At 33.0% G+C, this 16,246-nt stretch overlaps 1 protein-coding gene across 7 annotated transcripts in view; it reads right to left on the bottom strand.

The window, feature by feature from the left end:
* The window catches only part of LOC129966581 (TNF receptor-associated factor 4-like), a 357,557-nt gene that overhangs the window by 116,950 nt on the left and 224,361 nt on the right, over window positions 1–16,246 (bottom strand). Inside the window, exon 1 of one of the 7 annotated variants that reach the window (XM_056081052.1) lies at window positions 1,123–1,245. The exons of the other annotated variants lie outside the window; for them this stretch is intronic. Coding sequence (XP_055937027.1) covers window positions 1,123–1,136 — 14 coding nt within the window. The 5' untranslated portion in view covers window positions 1,137–1,245. Of the gene's footprint in view, window positions 1–1,122; window positions 1,246–16,246 lie in introns of those variants that run through there. 7 annotated transcript variants of the gene reach the window in all.

The raw sequence follows: 16,246 nt of genomic DNA on the forward strand, positions 1-16,246 counted from the left end.
AATAATTATTCATAATCAGAAGATAATAAATCAAAGATATTAAATCACAGAGGTATTTTTAAAATCACATTTTTGTGATTTCTTTTGTTTATTTCAGCAAACGACTTTTTTTTTTTTGATTTTATAAATGTTATATTAGAAAAATAATTTTTATGCGTCAAATTCATTTAAAGTAAAAGATGATTGAATATTTCCCGTTAATATAAAATTTTTTTTTTAATATTGACAGAATAATACTGACAGAAAAAAATACCAGGCCGATTTGTATGGTTAATTTTTTTTAAAATTTACATTTCACTTTCTTCTAATGTTGTGAAAAATTAAATTTCACTTTCTTACTTGAAAAATGTTGTGAAAAATCACGTATATCGACATACAACTATCAAAATATACTTCTTAAAGCAAATTATGCATTAAATATTCTTATATTTGCAAGGCTGATAAAACAGGTAAATGGATCAAACAGTTTAAACAAAATAATCTCTTTTTCAGGTACAAAACCAGAGTTATTCATTGCAAGCTGTCTTATAAAAGCACATTTTTTCGGTCTGCAACAGGATTTCATACTCAGAGACAAACAAGATACATTGAAGTCGGTTAAATATTGTCGTGATTTGCTATTCTTTTTATTTTCATATGCTTAAGCCCCAGAAAACTTTTGAATGAACGCCAGAATTAATTTACCGTCAATATCAGAAACTTTTTAGAACATAGTGCTTTTAAAGAAATTCCGATGAAATGTCCCTTTTCTTATAAAACTATGGACAGATTTTATGAATGGTATTAAGTATGTGCATATATATTTTTTTTTCTTATACAGCTCTAATTTTAACAACAATCAATCAATCATTAGCAAAATTATTTTTAGACTCCAAAAAAATTGGCCCATTCTTTTGCTTAATTCCATATGCTACACCACCCAATCCAAACATCATTAGATATCTTCCTTTACTTCAAAAATAGAATCCCAAATACCCATACATCGAAACACCCTCACTCTAAGACAGGCCCAATACAATGACCACAAAAGAAAACCACTCTAATAACAACCACCTGTTTCTTCCTCACAGCCCTTTTAATAAGCACAAGCACAACATGCCGAAGAAGAAAGGAAGGACCTACCGTTCGTAAGGCATGACAGGCGCTCAGACGATAACCCGCATCGATGCCACAACCGCAAGCTTAATCCGCGACTGGAGCAACAAGCACTTTTGGAAGGACAACTGAACCCGACTTGATCTTCCCACCTGAGTGTTGTGTTCCAGGTGCGTCGTCACGGATCGTCTGCAGCTCAACCCCAAACCGGACCCCGTTGTGACGTCACGGTGATTGGCCATGCGGAGAGAATCGCCCATCTTCTGATGCGGAGGATGTGTTCTTCTCTTTCGAAAAGGAACAAGGGGGTGGGTCAAGAGAACCGGCACCCTCGCCTCTATCCGCATAGGTGGGTAGTTACAAGAATTAACGAGCGATCTATTGACTTCGCTGCATACATCGCCTCTAACATTATAAGGTATCAAATGAATTATTGGTTATGATTTTATGGGTCCCTCAAGACGCATGAAGGCTACGTTTGATTTGTCAATCGTTGTAGCTTACATTTGTTGAGAACACAATGCTTTCATTATTTAAATTTGAATATGATCTAATACATGGCCCTAGTAAATCAAACAAAAACTTAAAACAATTCCTCTTGGCAAGCTGGAATGCGAAAGTAGATTCCTTTACATCTGAGTTACTATCTGGCAACATAAATTGTTGGTGTTAGAAACAGTCAAAATAAGGTGTGTCAATCACTTTTCAGCCCATAACTTCTAAGATATTGTAGTTATCGAAACACTTTAAATGCAAAAGTTGTTCGTCTTAATGAGGCGCTAATTTGGCTAATTGAATTTAATTTTATATCTTCAATATTAAGAAAGTTACAACGAAATGAAAATTTCAACCCCCTTTGAGCTAGATGGGCAATTTATGAACTCCTCCGAGAGTTTTACATTTCTAAAAACAAACATATTCCAAGCCAGTTAAAATCCAAACAAAATTACTCTACTTATCCTGTTCACAAGATAACATGGGCAAAACGTTATATGTATATATCTTTTGAACAGAGGGTGGTTTTGGGTTCTAAGGACCATAATCGGTGAAGAACTGAAGAAATTTTCCCGACGTTTTGTCATGAGAACCATTGCAATAGACAGTCTTCCTATAGAAATATACCTAAAATTAGATAACTCTGCGGGGGAAAAAATGAGGTCTTTGCTCCTCTTTCCAGAAACTGCAAGCCCTTAGGCTAAACCGCCTGGTTTAGTCATTTTGAGACCTGAGAAGTGGACATTATGAAGCCTCCACTTTTAATGAACTTATCAATTTACTTTTAAATTTCAACACATTTTTAACTCAATATATAAACTAGCCACCTGCTGACTTCTATATTAAATAAATAGCGCATCATCTATATATTCAAAATAATTAGCAACATTAAGCAACCGTTTCTAAGGGTACAAAAACACTGAAGCGATTTCAACAGTTGTTATTTCTTATGAAATTAATGACCCCGATGGTCATATGAGAGCCATAAGAATACGTACCAATTCAAGAGTGTCTTCGCTTAACTATTGCCTATTTTCAAGAGATATTTCAAAAGCGCTTCTTCACAGCACATTCTCTTGGGGGAGAGGTGGGTAGGTATCTTCACAGAGTTGGCCAGTCACAACTAATAATAAAATATCTAATGTACCGAATTTCTCGTACTCGTATGAAAGCTCATGGCCCGTATTTGTATGAATTTTATTACATAAGGAAACTCACGACTTCTAGATGTCGTCTGCCTTTCTGCCTACAATTTCGAGAGAGAATGCGAAATAAAACTTAAACGGAGCACCCATCCTCAAAAACTGGACCGATTTGGCCAATTTTCGTTCCAAATAATTTCGCAGCTTTTCAAGTATAGCTAACAAATGAAAATGTTCCATCCTTATTATGCAAACATAATTCAAAATAGTACTATTTTATTTTGACAACTTGATTTCATCAAAATTCGTGGACATGACTAAATTAATCTCATTAATATGATCACCAAAAACGGCTAGTATTAATAAGATTAATTTATTTATAGCAATCAACTTTAATGAACTATCCTTTATTACAACAAATATATGATAAAAGTATAGTTAGAATAATATAAGTTGCACTATAATGATCGAGCATTCTGATTGGTTAACTTATATATCAAATTGTGAAAATGTCAAAGAAAATTGGCGAAATAGTAAGAATTGTTGAAGCTGATGGCTATTCCAAGGTGTTGTTTGATAAAATCTCTAAAATTGGACAGAAATTTATGAAATTTTAATAATTATTGCCAACTACTGATAACCTATTGAGGGATCATAAACATTCGCATGAAATTAAAAGAAAAAATCGAAATTGGCTGGAAACGGTATAGAGATACTTTTTTAAAAAGAGAATGAACATTGAAGTAATATATTTTTGATTTCTATCGCAAATAGAGAAAAAATGAAGCCGACACTTGATGACGTATTTAGAAATCTTAAATAAAAACTATTCCAATTAGTTCAGTGGGTTTAGCTGGCGAGCTTTATCGGAGAATTTCCCCATAGAGAATGAATGTATTGTGAAGTTTTGCTTTTTGATTTATTTCAAGAAGGGAAGATAGAGGATGACAGGCGACCTTTGATGACATATCTAGGAATAATGACTAGGTTCGACAGAATGTGACGTCTTTCTGAAATGGATGCATCGAGTCCAGTGAACTGTTCACAATACTTGTTGATATTATCGTTTTACTACGTTGAAGTAACTAAATGAATAATTCCGATGGTGTACTACCAAACACACAACAATTTTAAAGAGATCAGTCCAACATTTGAGACAGATTGCTCTTCAAATTTGCTTTTTTTCTGCCATATTTTTTAGCGTTAAATATTGTAATAAAAAATCCACAACTCATCGCCTGTTACTACGGTCTTGATTGATATTCCAGAATATAATAATCTTTTCGAAATGCAGCAGACCATTTTTTCACAGTTCGCAGAGCAGAACCATGGTCTAAATACACAGCATTTTTTTTTTTTTTGTACAATACCAATATTTACGCCTTTCTGAAATTCATAAAGCATTATATGTCCCAAATGAATGTTTTCATCGTATAACTTTTACAAAATGTGTCGTATTCAAAACAATCGATCTATTTTATCAATATGCAACACTGTAAGGACAAAAGGCACTCATCTTTCAAATGCAAGAAAAGCAGGCAAACATAGTTTCGGCATTTCCCAATAGGTATAATCTGACGCCATTTAGAAATTTGGCCATAACCTTATATTTCCTATGAATTTTCGATATAAGATGAAAGCAAGAAAAATCAATTTCCGCGATTAACGCCTGTTTCGGATATAAAAAGCACAAAGAAATCGAATTATTTGGATTACATCAATTATGGGGCTTATACAAATGCACACATATATTTGGTTCTGACGTTTCAAAAATAACTATTTTCTAAACTTTTTACGCTAAATTTATTTTCTCTAAATATCTATTTTTTGCTTGTATACATATTTCCATCAGTTGGTTTTCCATGTGTGTTAACCGAACTATTTTCAGCACATCGATAACCTAAATGCATATAATTCCTGCACTTTAATTAGCGTCGACCTTTCACTTTGGGCGTTCTACTAATAACCTTTAACTTTTGGGGTAAAAGCAGGTCTAGACAGTGAAAGTGTTTGTGAAGCCTCGATTATTATTTGGACCCAAGCCATCACCTCCTACATGATCATTTCGAAATTCTGCTTCTTTATAGGTCTGAGAAGACACAAAACGCAATGAATATTTTTAATACGTTTGAAATTATAATCTACTCAGATTATATAATATCCAACGGAATTACAATCTAAATCTAATTTAATCATTTTGATTTCTTTTAGATGTAGAGTTTTAATAGATAATGAACATACAATAAAGTACAATCAACTTTTATTCTGGTAAAGAACACAATATTTGGACGACCATTTTCAGGTGATTCTATCTCACTCAGAGATGAGACGTGGAAAAATGACAGCATTTCCGGAATTTACGTTATAATTAAATGTAAACATCTCCTCTTTTTTATCTTTCCCCTCACCCCTATTTTGTCGAATTAAACCCACCCTAACGCATGAGCAAAAGCTTGGAGGGTTTTAGAATTCGTTGGTAGACAATAGAATCAATAAAACGTTCTTTGATAATGAGATACATTTAAATTAAATTATAGGTATTTCATAAATGTAAGTGCACATAAGTGCATGTTTTTTCGCGCAATGCTGAGAATATATGACCTTTTCAATATTATAATGTTTATAGGCTGGCATACTAAGCGTAAATTGCAATACATATTGTTATGAAATTTCCGGGGTTCGTTTGGATGGTGGGAGTAATATGGTGTGGAGAACGCTCAATCACCAGGCGACAGTAGAACATGAAACAACGACGTTTATTTACACGAAGACACACAGGACAGCACAAAGACGACAACTATATACAGCACAGAAGACGATTATCTTCAGCCGAGACGTGCAGCATACAAAACTACAGACAGTAGCACACAGCTTAGTTCAGCACTAGCTTCACTCCGTCGCTGCTCCGCTTATCTCTGGAAAGCCAGTTCTTTACCGTTGATCCCGACTACTCTCCTCTGTCGCTTCCGACTACTCTCGACTACGACTGGTTCACGACTACTCGGCAGTGGCAGGACTGCTTCCTTTTATAGGTCTCAGGAGGCGGGGCTAGAAGCCTCTCAACGAATCAGGAACGTTCGAGGCGTAACTCGGTTCCTACTGGACGGTTCGGGAAAATTCTCGATGTTTCGGGTATAATCTATTTTGTCACCAAAGTCGCCAAATTCGTCGCCAAGCTCTGGGACCTCCCATGGAACCAACTATGCTGGAAAGCCGCATCACAGATTCATAACAATATGATGAAACAATAGTTAAAAACGCTCAGTAAGACAAACTATAGAACTTAGCTATCATATTTTTTTGATAGTAACTTTAGAAAAAATAGATAATTAAGTTTTTTTGGGAATTTCATTAGATGTTTAGTTAAAAAAATAACCGAAATTTTAAAGTTTTTTGTCAATAATTTTGGAACATATTATCATACATAATCATTTTTACACCATTTTAAATTCAAAAAATTAGCTTGTCAATCTTCCAAATAAATCAATTAAATTACTGAATAAATGTCCGTAATTTTAACAAATTAAAGATAATTTAAGATTTGTGACAATACTTTTCATTGTTGTAATAAAACTAAAATTTATTTTATTGTTTCATCAAATCTCTTAAACACATGTCTCTTACCTTTTCTCATTTTTAAGGTTATAGTTAATAAATAACGTGTGCTTTCTTTGATGTACTTTTTAAAATATGTTCTTAACTCGAACTCATTGAATTAACTGATTTTTAATTTACTTGGATGATAAGTTTCGTATAATAAAATATTTTCTCATAAAACTTTCAAATTAATTCTTTTTATAATATGATAATGAGTATTTGCGTTTTGTTTTTTAATTATAGGAGTAAGTTTCATTCAATTTTGTAACTGGTATAATACGACTATTTTTAAACCATAGATTTTATTTGCATCTTTTTTATGCTGGATTATAGCAAAGGTTAATAAAGTGGGGTCTGCAATTTTTATTACTTTATATTCAAATTGATTTTAGTGATCCGTTTTGATTCGAGCTTCGTAATTATTATGGATAAAGAAGACTTCACTGCAAGGAAAAACTTTTATTGCTACTATACATTTACATCTAAAATGCAATGCAATATTTTTTTCAAATACTATTTAAGTACTCTGCTAATGTGCATGAGATTTTTCTACTAGAACTTCCATTATTTAATTTGTGACTATTATATCCGAGATATTGTTAATCCGCTAATAGTCTGCATAGGTGAGTACGTCTTTTAATATATATTTATATGGTAATCCGAAACAAATGAGTTAAGTAATTAATTTGTAACCACTGTGGTACTAGAAAAAACATCCTTGACAAAGAGAATAACAAAATGAAAGTTTGTCGCCAGCTCCTTCAAATCAAAAAAAAAAAAAAAAAAATTCTGTAGCACTCATTTATAGGGTCTAAATAAAAGAAAGCCAACGATCTATCCAATTTAAAATTTCCCAGTACATCAAGAGAGAAAAAGTTTTCACTGTTTCTTCTTTTCGCACGACTAATGGTCGACTATAAGAAGTGTCCAGGAAACGGGGAGGAAACATGGCTGGAGTAGATTACGGAAACATGAAGCGAGGCGGAACATAATGAGACTGAATCCTTTTTACTTTCTGAAAAAGGAAAACATCTGAAGATTGGCTGAGATTTGGCGTTCGTTTACTTTCTTAGATAAACCCGAGACGACGATTTCGATTAAAATCGAGACTAACCGATCTCTTAAGCTAAATCTGGAGATGCATTATTTTTGTTCTCTCTTCTGATTTTCTGACATAAAAATTAGAAACTGTCAATTCTCGTCATTGTGATTTTTAGTTTCTTGTACGTGAAGTGCAGCTGTAATTGTCAAAACATTTGATCTTCGGATTTGGAGGAATTTCCATGTTTTGGATCTACTCGAGTGCGATAATTTATTATTATTATTATTTTGGATTATAACTGCCTATCTGTCAATACGATCACTGAAAAACGGAATGAGTTAATGAATGAAATAAAGAATGTTGTTTTGACACCAAATTTTTTGGATTGAATTTTGGATCGAATCAGTTAACAGAAGTCAAGTATACGACGAAAGGATATAGTGAAGAAAAATATTGTGTTGTTTCTGAACAAGAACGTTTTTTTTTCCAAACCAATTTTATAAAACTTTGATGTTAGATATTCACTGGCTCATTCCAGCATTAAAATATGATTACCTTGAAACTACTTGTTGCACTTTTGAATATCAGACATGTTTATTACTTTTTCACTCAACACATACTATAAACCAAGTGGAAGAAAAAAAAGATTATTTACAAGATACTTACAAAAAAAAAAAAAATGTTAACAGCATTGAATTCCATGAATCAGAGCCTTCTTTCCGCTTTTGGAAAATGTGTTGCTATTTCTTTTGTAAAAATTCGGCGAATCGTTTTTCCCTTCAAGAACATTTGTAGTACGATAAGTATTTTAGTTTTACAAAGTTATAAATCTTTCAAAGCATTATAAAAGCCTGAATGCGGGAACATGTAAATAAGGTTCAATCATGTCTGTCTCATTATTGTATTTTTGGGTATTTATATTAATCACGCAAATTATGCTAAAATATGTAAATGCTATTCAACTCTAGAGCTTCTGTGATGACACAAACAGAACTCAAGTTTTCCACGATTCTTTTTGCTTTTCGTTCCATTATGACCAAACAGCAAAATTTTAGCGGCAACAGGTCAAACATGACTATTTCATTACTTCGCAGTAAAATTAACATGAACTGTATTCTATTTTAATTTTTTCCACCTTTATTAGAGGAAAAAATATGTTCTTTGTTGAGCTAAATTCTTGAAATTTGTACAGCAATTTGTTTTCAACTTCAAATTGCTTTAGACCTTTTCACCTGAAAATCGTAATTTTCTTTAGATACAGTCACCCTCAATTATTCTATTATTATTTGCTACTTTGCATTTTTAAAAATCTATATTGTTTTTGTAAAGATTTGACCATTACAAACCATCTTAGAAATTAATTTTTAATTTTTTTTTTATGTTTTCACCAATGTATCTTCATAACCGTAACTTATTTTTCTCGTTTAATGCTATTATTTTTTTACAGTTCTTTCTGCAAGACCAGATAATCCTTCTTGTAAAACTTTATGAAGGTTTACGAATTTATTAAATAACATAAATAAAGCGAATACTTTTACATGAATCGCATCAGACGTTAAAAAATATTCCCCTTATTAATAGTTGAATCTTATAAAAACAGGATAAATCAAGATTGGTTGTATAAATACTCATAACTTGAACGTCATAGTTCATTCAAAAGAATGCAAGCCATATTAAGAAGCAAGTTGTATTGTTGTTTCCAATTACTTAACTGTAACTTTAAACGGACAACATATAACTAATAAGCCTTGATCTATTATATTTCTGAATAAAGTTTCTTTCGTTTAATACATAATTTTGTTGTATTACTTGGAAAACATGTGAGAGCACATATTATGAAACATGAAAACAAAAATATGAACTTTAACTTTAATATATCAACAATTTTAATCTTAATGTATCGATGCTTAGAGATGAACTTTTCAATACTGAATTTTGGAAAAAAACCTAGCGAACAGATAATTTAATACAAGTATCGCAAATGAATTTGCATAGTTAATATCTGAAAAAATAATTAAAAAATCCAGTAAATTACTTATTAATTATAGAAAAAATAAAAAATACTTATTGTTTTTATTCTTAATATATAATATTTATTTGTCCCTTTTAAAGCAGTAGCCATTTCCATTAAGCCAAAATTATATCTTTTTTTTTTAAATAATAAATATGTAACGTTATCACGGAAACGATTTTCATAGCATTCCAATCTAGCGTTTTAAACGCTCCACTGAAGATTCCTTCTCTACTATTTATAACTGTTTGTAATGTCTCTTAAAAACTATAACAAAAACCTTTAAAGCTTAAACACGCTATTAAATGCTTCATCTGTAACGGAGTCGATGCAAACCAGTGAACAACAACATGATATCAGGAGTAACGGAACGCCGATTACAATTCATTGATTCGGCTTTGTTGCCAAAATCTCGTCCATTCATCCTTCTGTTAGTTGGCGACAATTGCAATTAGAGTCGGGAAAAAAATGCCAAACTGGAACCAATTTTGGGGATTAAGAGCAATCCCATGTCGCCAGCAATGCATATCGAGGAGTGAATCGCTGTCCAACGATGCGTCTCCAGCAGTCTACTCACTTTCTTCATGATACACTTGGATCATTAGCAACTTCCATAATGTTCCGCTGGAAATGTCATTGGCGTGCCATTATGCCTCTGAATGCCCTTTTTTGTGCAACTTTCTCGATTTCGGGTCAGTGGTGATGGCCCCGGCGGCAGGTGTTGCGCAAGGTGGTTCTTAGAAAGATGAGAATCGAGTGTCAGATCATTAAATAGTTTTGGGAGGATTTTGTCGTCTGGTGAACAAATGGCCGTTTGTAAGAATCTCATGTTGCAAAGTAATTGTGTGGGCATTGGTAAAATGTATCTGTCGGGCAATCTGTACGATAAACTGAAGGTCATTGAAGTTGTAAAATCTAAGAATGACGATCGTTTATGTAATGGGATTTCGTAAATATTCAACTTCTCTGCGTTTATAAAATTCGCTCTTTTCCTCATCACCTTATCTTTAGAGTCAAGTAGGCTTTTGATATTTTGTACGCCTTTCGAAATCTCATTACTATAACTTTGGCGCAAGAAAGCGTTCTGGTAGTGCAAAAAGTACCAATAGCTTCTATAGAGTTGTAGAATTGGGGATTTTCTGTAGTTCCATTTACTTCATGGAAGGAATTCCCTTACTTTGCACTAAAAGCCATGGATGGATGGATTGATTGATTATGGTCTTTTCATTTTTTTTTTGTCTGGCTTCTCGACAGAGAGCATATTACTTTGGTTAACAGTCATGGATAGACAATATATAATAACCACCTGAAGTGGTCTTCCCAAAACCTTCTCGCATACTCTCTAATCAAGTTATTATAGCAGAGAACGCCTTGCATGGCATTGGCGTACAATAGTTACAAAATATTAATGCTTCGCGTGAATTTGGTATTTTTATTGAATCAGTCGTGTTATCCTTGGCGAGTTATTTGGTGATTAATTTCTCGCATGCTGTTAATAGTATCCGAGGATCGAATTTGTGTTTTTCACGCGCTTTTTCCATTTGATTGAAACAAAAATTTATTAAAAAGCTACACTATAGTCGCAAAATTTCATACAAAATTTAATATATTTCACTCACTGTGTTTTTCAGTTTTCACGTTTATATGTTTCTGAAAGCACAGACCGACAGACGGTCAACCCCTCTTTGGATTTGGCTCAACATTTGATAGGTGTCTACTCTACAGATGTTAAATGGGTGGGCCGAATTTTATCCATCTAGCTCACTTTGTTTTGTAGTTACTGTATTAACTTATTTTCGAACAGCCGGACAGAAGGACTTCCTCTGAACAGATTCGACCAAAACTTGATAGAATTCTAGAAATTTGGTGTAAAGACTGTATATCCGATTTCCTCCATCTATCTGAAGCGTTTTGTCTTTGTCACAGACAGATGGACATTTTCCAAAGATTTCGAATTTTTTGATGATTACTAAACGTTCTCTGTACTTATAAAAGAAAATAAAAATCATTTATAAATTCATTCTTAAAAAATAAAAGGATTCAATTATTTCTGAGTTTTATTCTTGATCGACAGAAAATCTATTGTATCAGAAAAGCTGCTATTAAACAGAAAAATGGAATGATTTTCATGTTGTCTGAGGAAGAACATTTTTTCTTGGAGAAAATTCATCAAAATATGATTTTTCTAGAATTAAAAAAAAAAAAAAACAACAACTATTTACTTTCACGTTGAATTACCGAGTAAAGGTAATTTTCGGCGCCATATGAAAATGCTACATATTTTACAATTCAGATTTAAAAAATCTTTACCTCCCTTAAATTTATTTTCAATTTAAGTGTTAGTATTAAAATTCTTATTTAACGCTTTGATGTACAAACATTTTTTTAATGCATAAATTTTATTCGTGAAATTAAATGAATGCAAAGCTGTTTCAAGTTCAGTAAATGCAGGCATCAAAAGTATAAGATAGGCGTATCTGAACCAGTGAAAAAACGCACCGCTAAGAAAATTGAAAAAACATAGTAGTAAGCCAGTAAAGTGTAATGCACCACATCTAAATTTTAACTTCTTCGCATACAATAATGAGACATCTAATGATTGAATTTTTAATTTTTATCTGCAATTAAAAGAAAGTATTAAGTAATTTAAAATCCAAAAATCATTTAAAAATGCTTCAATACCTAAAATATCCTTTCATTATTACTGGAACTAAAATAATAATAAACAGGATGTGTCATTTAATTAGAAAATTAAGTAAATCGTAGGTCAAGGGTTAAGGTAGAGGATTCCTATTTATTTGAACTGATTAGACAATAATTTGAAATTAAATTTTTATATTAACAATATTTCATTTCAAATAAATTAAAGTAAAGTCGAATATGAATTGGGTATTCTTGAATGTATTTACCACGAGATTTTATTAACTTATTTTCGTGGATAGGTAAGCTTTGTAAGGAATTACTACGATAGGCACAGTGATTCATTACAATTTCAAAAATACTTGAAGCAAAATTGCACTTATTGAAAAATAAAATGTGATTATCAAATGATTCGCATAATAAATGACGTTTCTTTGCATTGAAAGAAATTTTTGAAAAATATCGGACATTTTACAACCAAGAACTTTTCTCTTTGTTAAATATCTTTCAATCCAAACTACCTTGACCAAAATAGATTCAACCTTTCCAAGTACGATTAGGCGCCGATATCGTTCATTTAGATCCGAATACGATTTTTTTTACAGTTTTTCAAGAAGTTAAAGTTGGTTTACCCCACGTAAAATCCAGGCTGATTGATTCGAGAATCGTGTTGGTGAGCAAAGGGCAAGCGCGATTTTACCGGAAATGCGAGCGCGAAAATAAGCAAAACAACCTTGATCCAACACGAAGTGGTGGAAATACAGTTCTCCAACCAGTTTCATTTTCACCGAATTTAAATTACATCAACTGATCAGGGGCATTATTAAACTTAAACGGAGTCATTAAAAAACAAATTTTCGCGCCAGCTTCCGAGTGGCTTGCGTGACTGAAATCAAGTTTCCATCGAAAAGTTGATTTATCACCAGGACTTGGAAAAAAGGCCAGAAATTTTTTTTTCTTTTCTATCTGTTAATTTTATTATTGTAGAAACAAAACTTAGTTCAACATTATACAGGGTGGCCATAGAATAAGTTTCCCTGTTTGGCAGCATCTGCAGCTAAAACGAATGAAAGAAATGAATCCACATTTCATATACAGACTGTAAAAAGCATGGGAAGATGAATTCCGCAGAAAATCAAATTGGTACCAAAAGTTGTCGATAGGGCAAATACTGGCGCTATGGAAGTACAAACCAAAAGTAGTCGGTAGGGCAAATAGTGGCGCTATGGAAGTACAATTATGAATAAATGATTGAAACTCACTGAATTATTATGGTCCCCTGGACGCAGTGCAACATTATCAATATTTCGACCTTCCTTGTATACAACATATTGCCTATTGTTTGACAAAGGATTCTAAAACCTCCAGCGCGTTTGCGCATGCGTTAGGATGGGTTTAATTTGTCAAAATAGGGGTGATGAAAGGAAGAGATGCTTCCATTTAACAATAAAATAAAATCGGATTATTCGCGGACTGAATTAAAATAATACTGTCAAAAACGACATGATAATCACATACATTTGAAAAAAAATTGAACAAAAAAAAGTATCTGATAGGGCGAAAATCAAGGTCAAAGAATGACGAAGAATTCCGGAAATGCGTTCATCCTTCGGCGTCCCTCCCCTTAATGATATAGAATCGTCGAAACGTTGTCGTCTCAGAATACTGAAACGAACAGTACGATGTATGACGTTCTCCACTGCTGAGTGTAAACTGTCAGTTTCGATACTCATAACACTCCATCTTATGTTGCATTTCAAGACATGTAGGTTTGCTTAAGAGCAGCCACTGCATGTCTAGTGTAGAAAAGTTTTACCAGTAAAGCATGCTGAAGTAAGGTAGAACCCATATTAAGTACACATCAACAGTCAATCATTAACAACAGTCAAGAACGAATTGCTAACAGGTAGTTTGCTCTTTGCTTTTTACAAAAAATGTACAGAATTGCTGTCATGCACGTACTAGAAATTTTACGTAATCCATCTCGATATGTAAATTTCCTCATTCGTACTTGACAGCAGCGCCAATATTTTCCATATCGACAACCTTTGGTACTAATTTCTTTTTCTCCGGAATTTATCTTCTCATGCCTTTCCACAGTCTGTTTGTGAAATATGATTTCATTTCGTTCATTCGTTTTAGCTGCAGATGCCGCCAAACAGGGAAACTTATTTTATGGCCACCCTGTAGTTGTACCGAAAAATTGAAACAAGAAATTCACAGGAAAAATAATACAGAAAAAGTTTTATATTTATTATTTTAGAAATTCATAAAGGTATGGATTATATAATAGTTTTTCCTGTGTTTGGTAATTTCGCATCAGTTAAAAACCTATATTCACATCAACTTTATGATAACGACTAATTAACATCTTCAAGGTTGTGTCTAAGACCGAAATCGAATGTAGGTTTTATAATCTGGAAGAAATATTCAGAATTTACTCGATGGTTACAGAAAATTAAACTAAGCTCGACAGAAAATTAAACGAAAGTATTGATGTGTTACAAATAGAGCACCACTTTTGGTGTTGACTTGTCCTGATTCTCAAAGGCCTTTTCTTTTGTCGAAGAAATTCTCTATTTTGTTTTTCAGCTACGTGAAAAATAAGGACCTCAAATCATATAAAGAAATCAAAAACTAATAGCACTAATTGGTCAAAAGATCGAACCTGAAAATATATTCCACTATCCCTTAATTCACTTAGATTAACGTCTGTCCTAAAGTTAAAGGAGGGTTATTATGGGATGGCGTTGTGATTTAAATCTGAGACAGAGCTGAGAACAATTTTTGAATCGACAATCATTTTCTCAAACTTCCCCACAAAATCAAGGGAAGGACGTGTGATCCAATAAGCCTAACATGCAGCAGGCCAGGATATACGGTGAATGGTTGTTGGAGTTGAGTCTCGAATCCTTCGACTCTTCTGTTGTCCAAATTCTGCAACCAGGCCGCAATTACTTTACTAAACAAACGGTGTTTCGCCTGTAAACATAAATGCATTCGAAATATTTATCCATCGATGTCAGTGGTGTGCAGATTGATCGTATACGAGATGAATGGTCAGATTAAAGTTTTATTTTGAATATATAAAAACAGCATTTTGAATTCTGGTTAGACAAAACTAATTTTGAGTCATTTGGTATCCAGATTTCTTAACTAATCAATAATGCCATCTATTTCTAATAGAGAAGCTACGGTTACAGGACAAGATATAATAAATTAAGAAGTTCTATCCATCTCGTCTCAGATTCTAAAATAATACTTTAATGAGTATGTTGCTATTGGCGATAAGCGAGGATCGAACTCGCAACCTTTGGGTTCGTAGCCGAGTAACAAGACCACTAGACAAAAGAAATTTCTCATGTCTCGTAGCTGTTATCTGGCTTATAAAGCGTCACCACAAGTACATCCCGATTTCAAAGGCTATAAAGAATGTGAAGTATTATAGTCATAGCATTCGTATCAAATAATTATATCATTATCCCGTTTTTGTGTTTTTCAAAGAGTCAGGAATACTGTTACGAATTTCTAATATTGTTTCCCTCCGCAGTAAGCCGATTGGTAAGGAAGATAGTTTTACAGATATAGGAATGGATGCGATATCAATGATCGCGACCTTGGGTACAAACTTGGCGATCATTTGGCTATAAAAATGAAAGATCCTGAATATTCGAAATCATTGGAGTTAATTTTATTGATTCAAAAGTTCCAGCGTTTGCTAGAGATTATTCGATGTTGTATCATAGGATTTATAAAAAGCGGAGGCACACAGACGAGAGTCAATCAGTTGAGTCGAGAGAAGCGAGATGTAAAGCGAGTCTTTCCTTGGAGTACTGATCTCCTGAGAAGTGTCTGAGTGCTTTGTGCTATTCATTTCTTTATTACTCATTTGCTGCTTGCGTGCTAATCTTAACTGCACTGTTTTGTATACTTTTGTGTTTGTGTGTTACTTAATGTGTTTTTGTGTATAATAAAGTATTGTTATCCATTGCTGTATCTGTGACTTTTTTTTCACGGTACAATCATCGGATAAAGATTTTTTTTTCTGTAACAGAAAAATAATGTAATAAAATAATGTTTCTGTATAAATGTAAATCAATTACCTAGTTAAAAGAGTTCAGGCAAAAAAGAGAAACATTCCATAAATTCACATTTTTAATATTATAGTCTTTCTGTCGATTCCGACTACTCTGCCCTAGCAGCTGCGGCCGCTTCCTTTTATAG

This window comes from Argiope bruennichi, chromosome 4 (assembly GCF_947563725.1).
Source record: "Argiope bruennichi chromosome 4, qqArgBrue1.1, whole genome shotgun sequence".
In the NCBI taxonomy this organism is placed as follows: domain Eukaryota; kingdom Metazoa; phylum Arthropoda; class Arachnida; order Araneae; family Araneidae; genus Argiope; species Argiope bruennichi.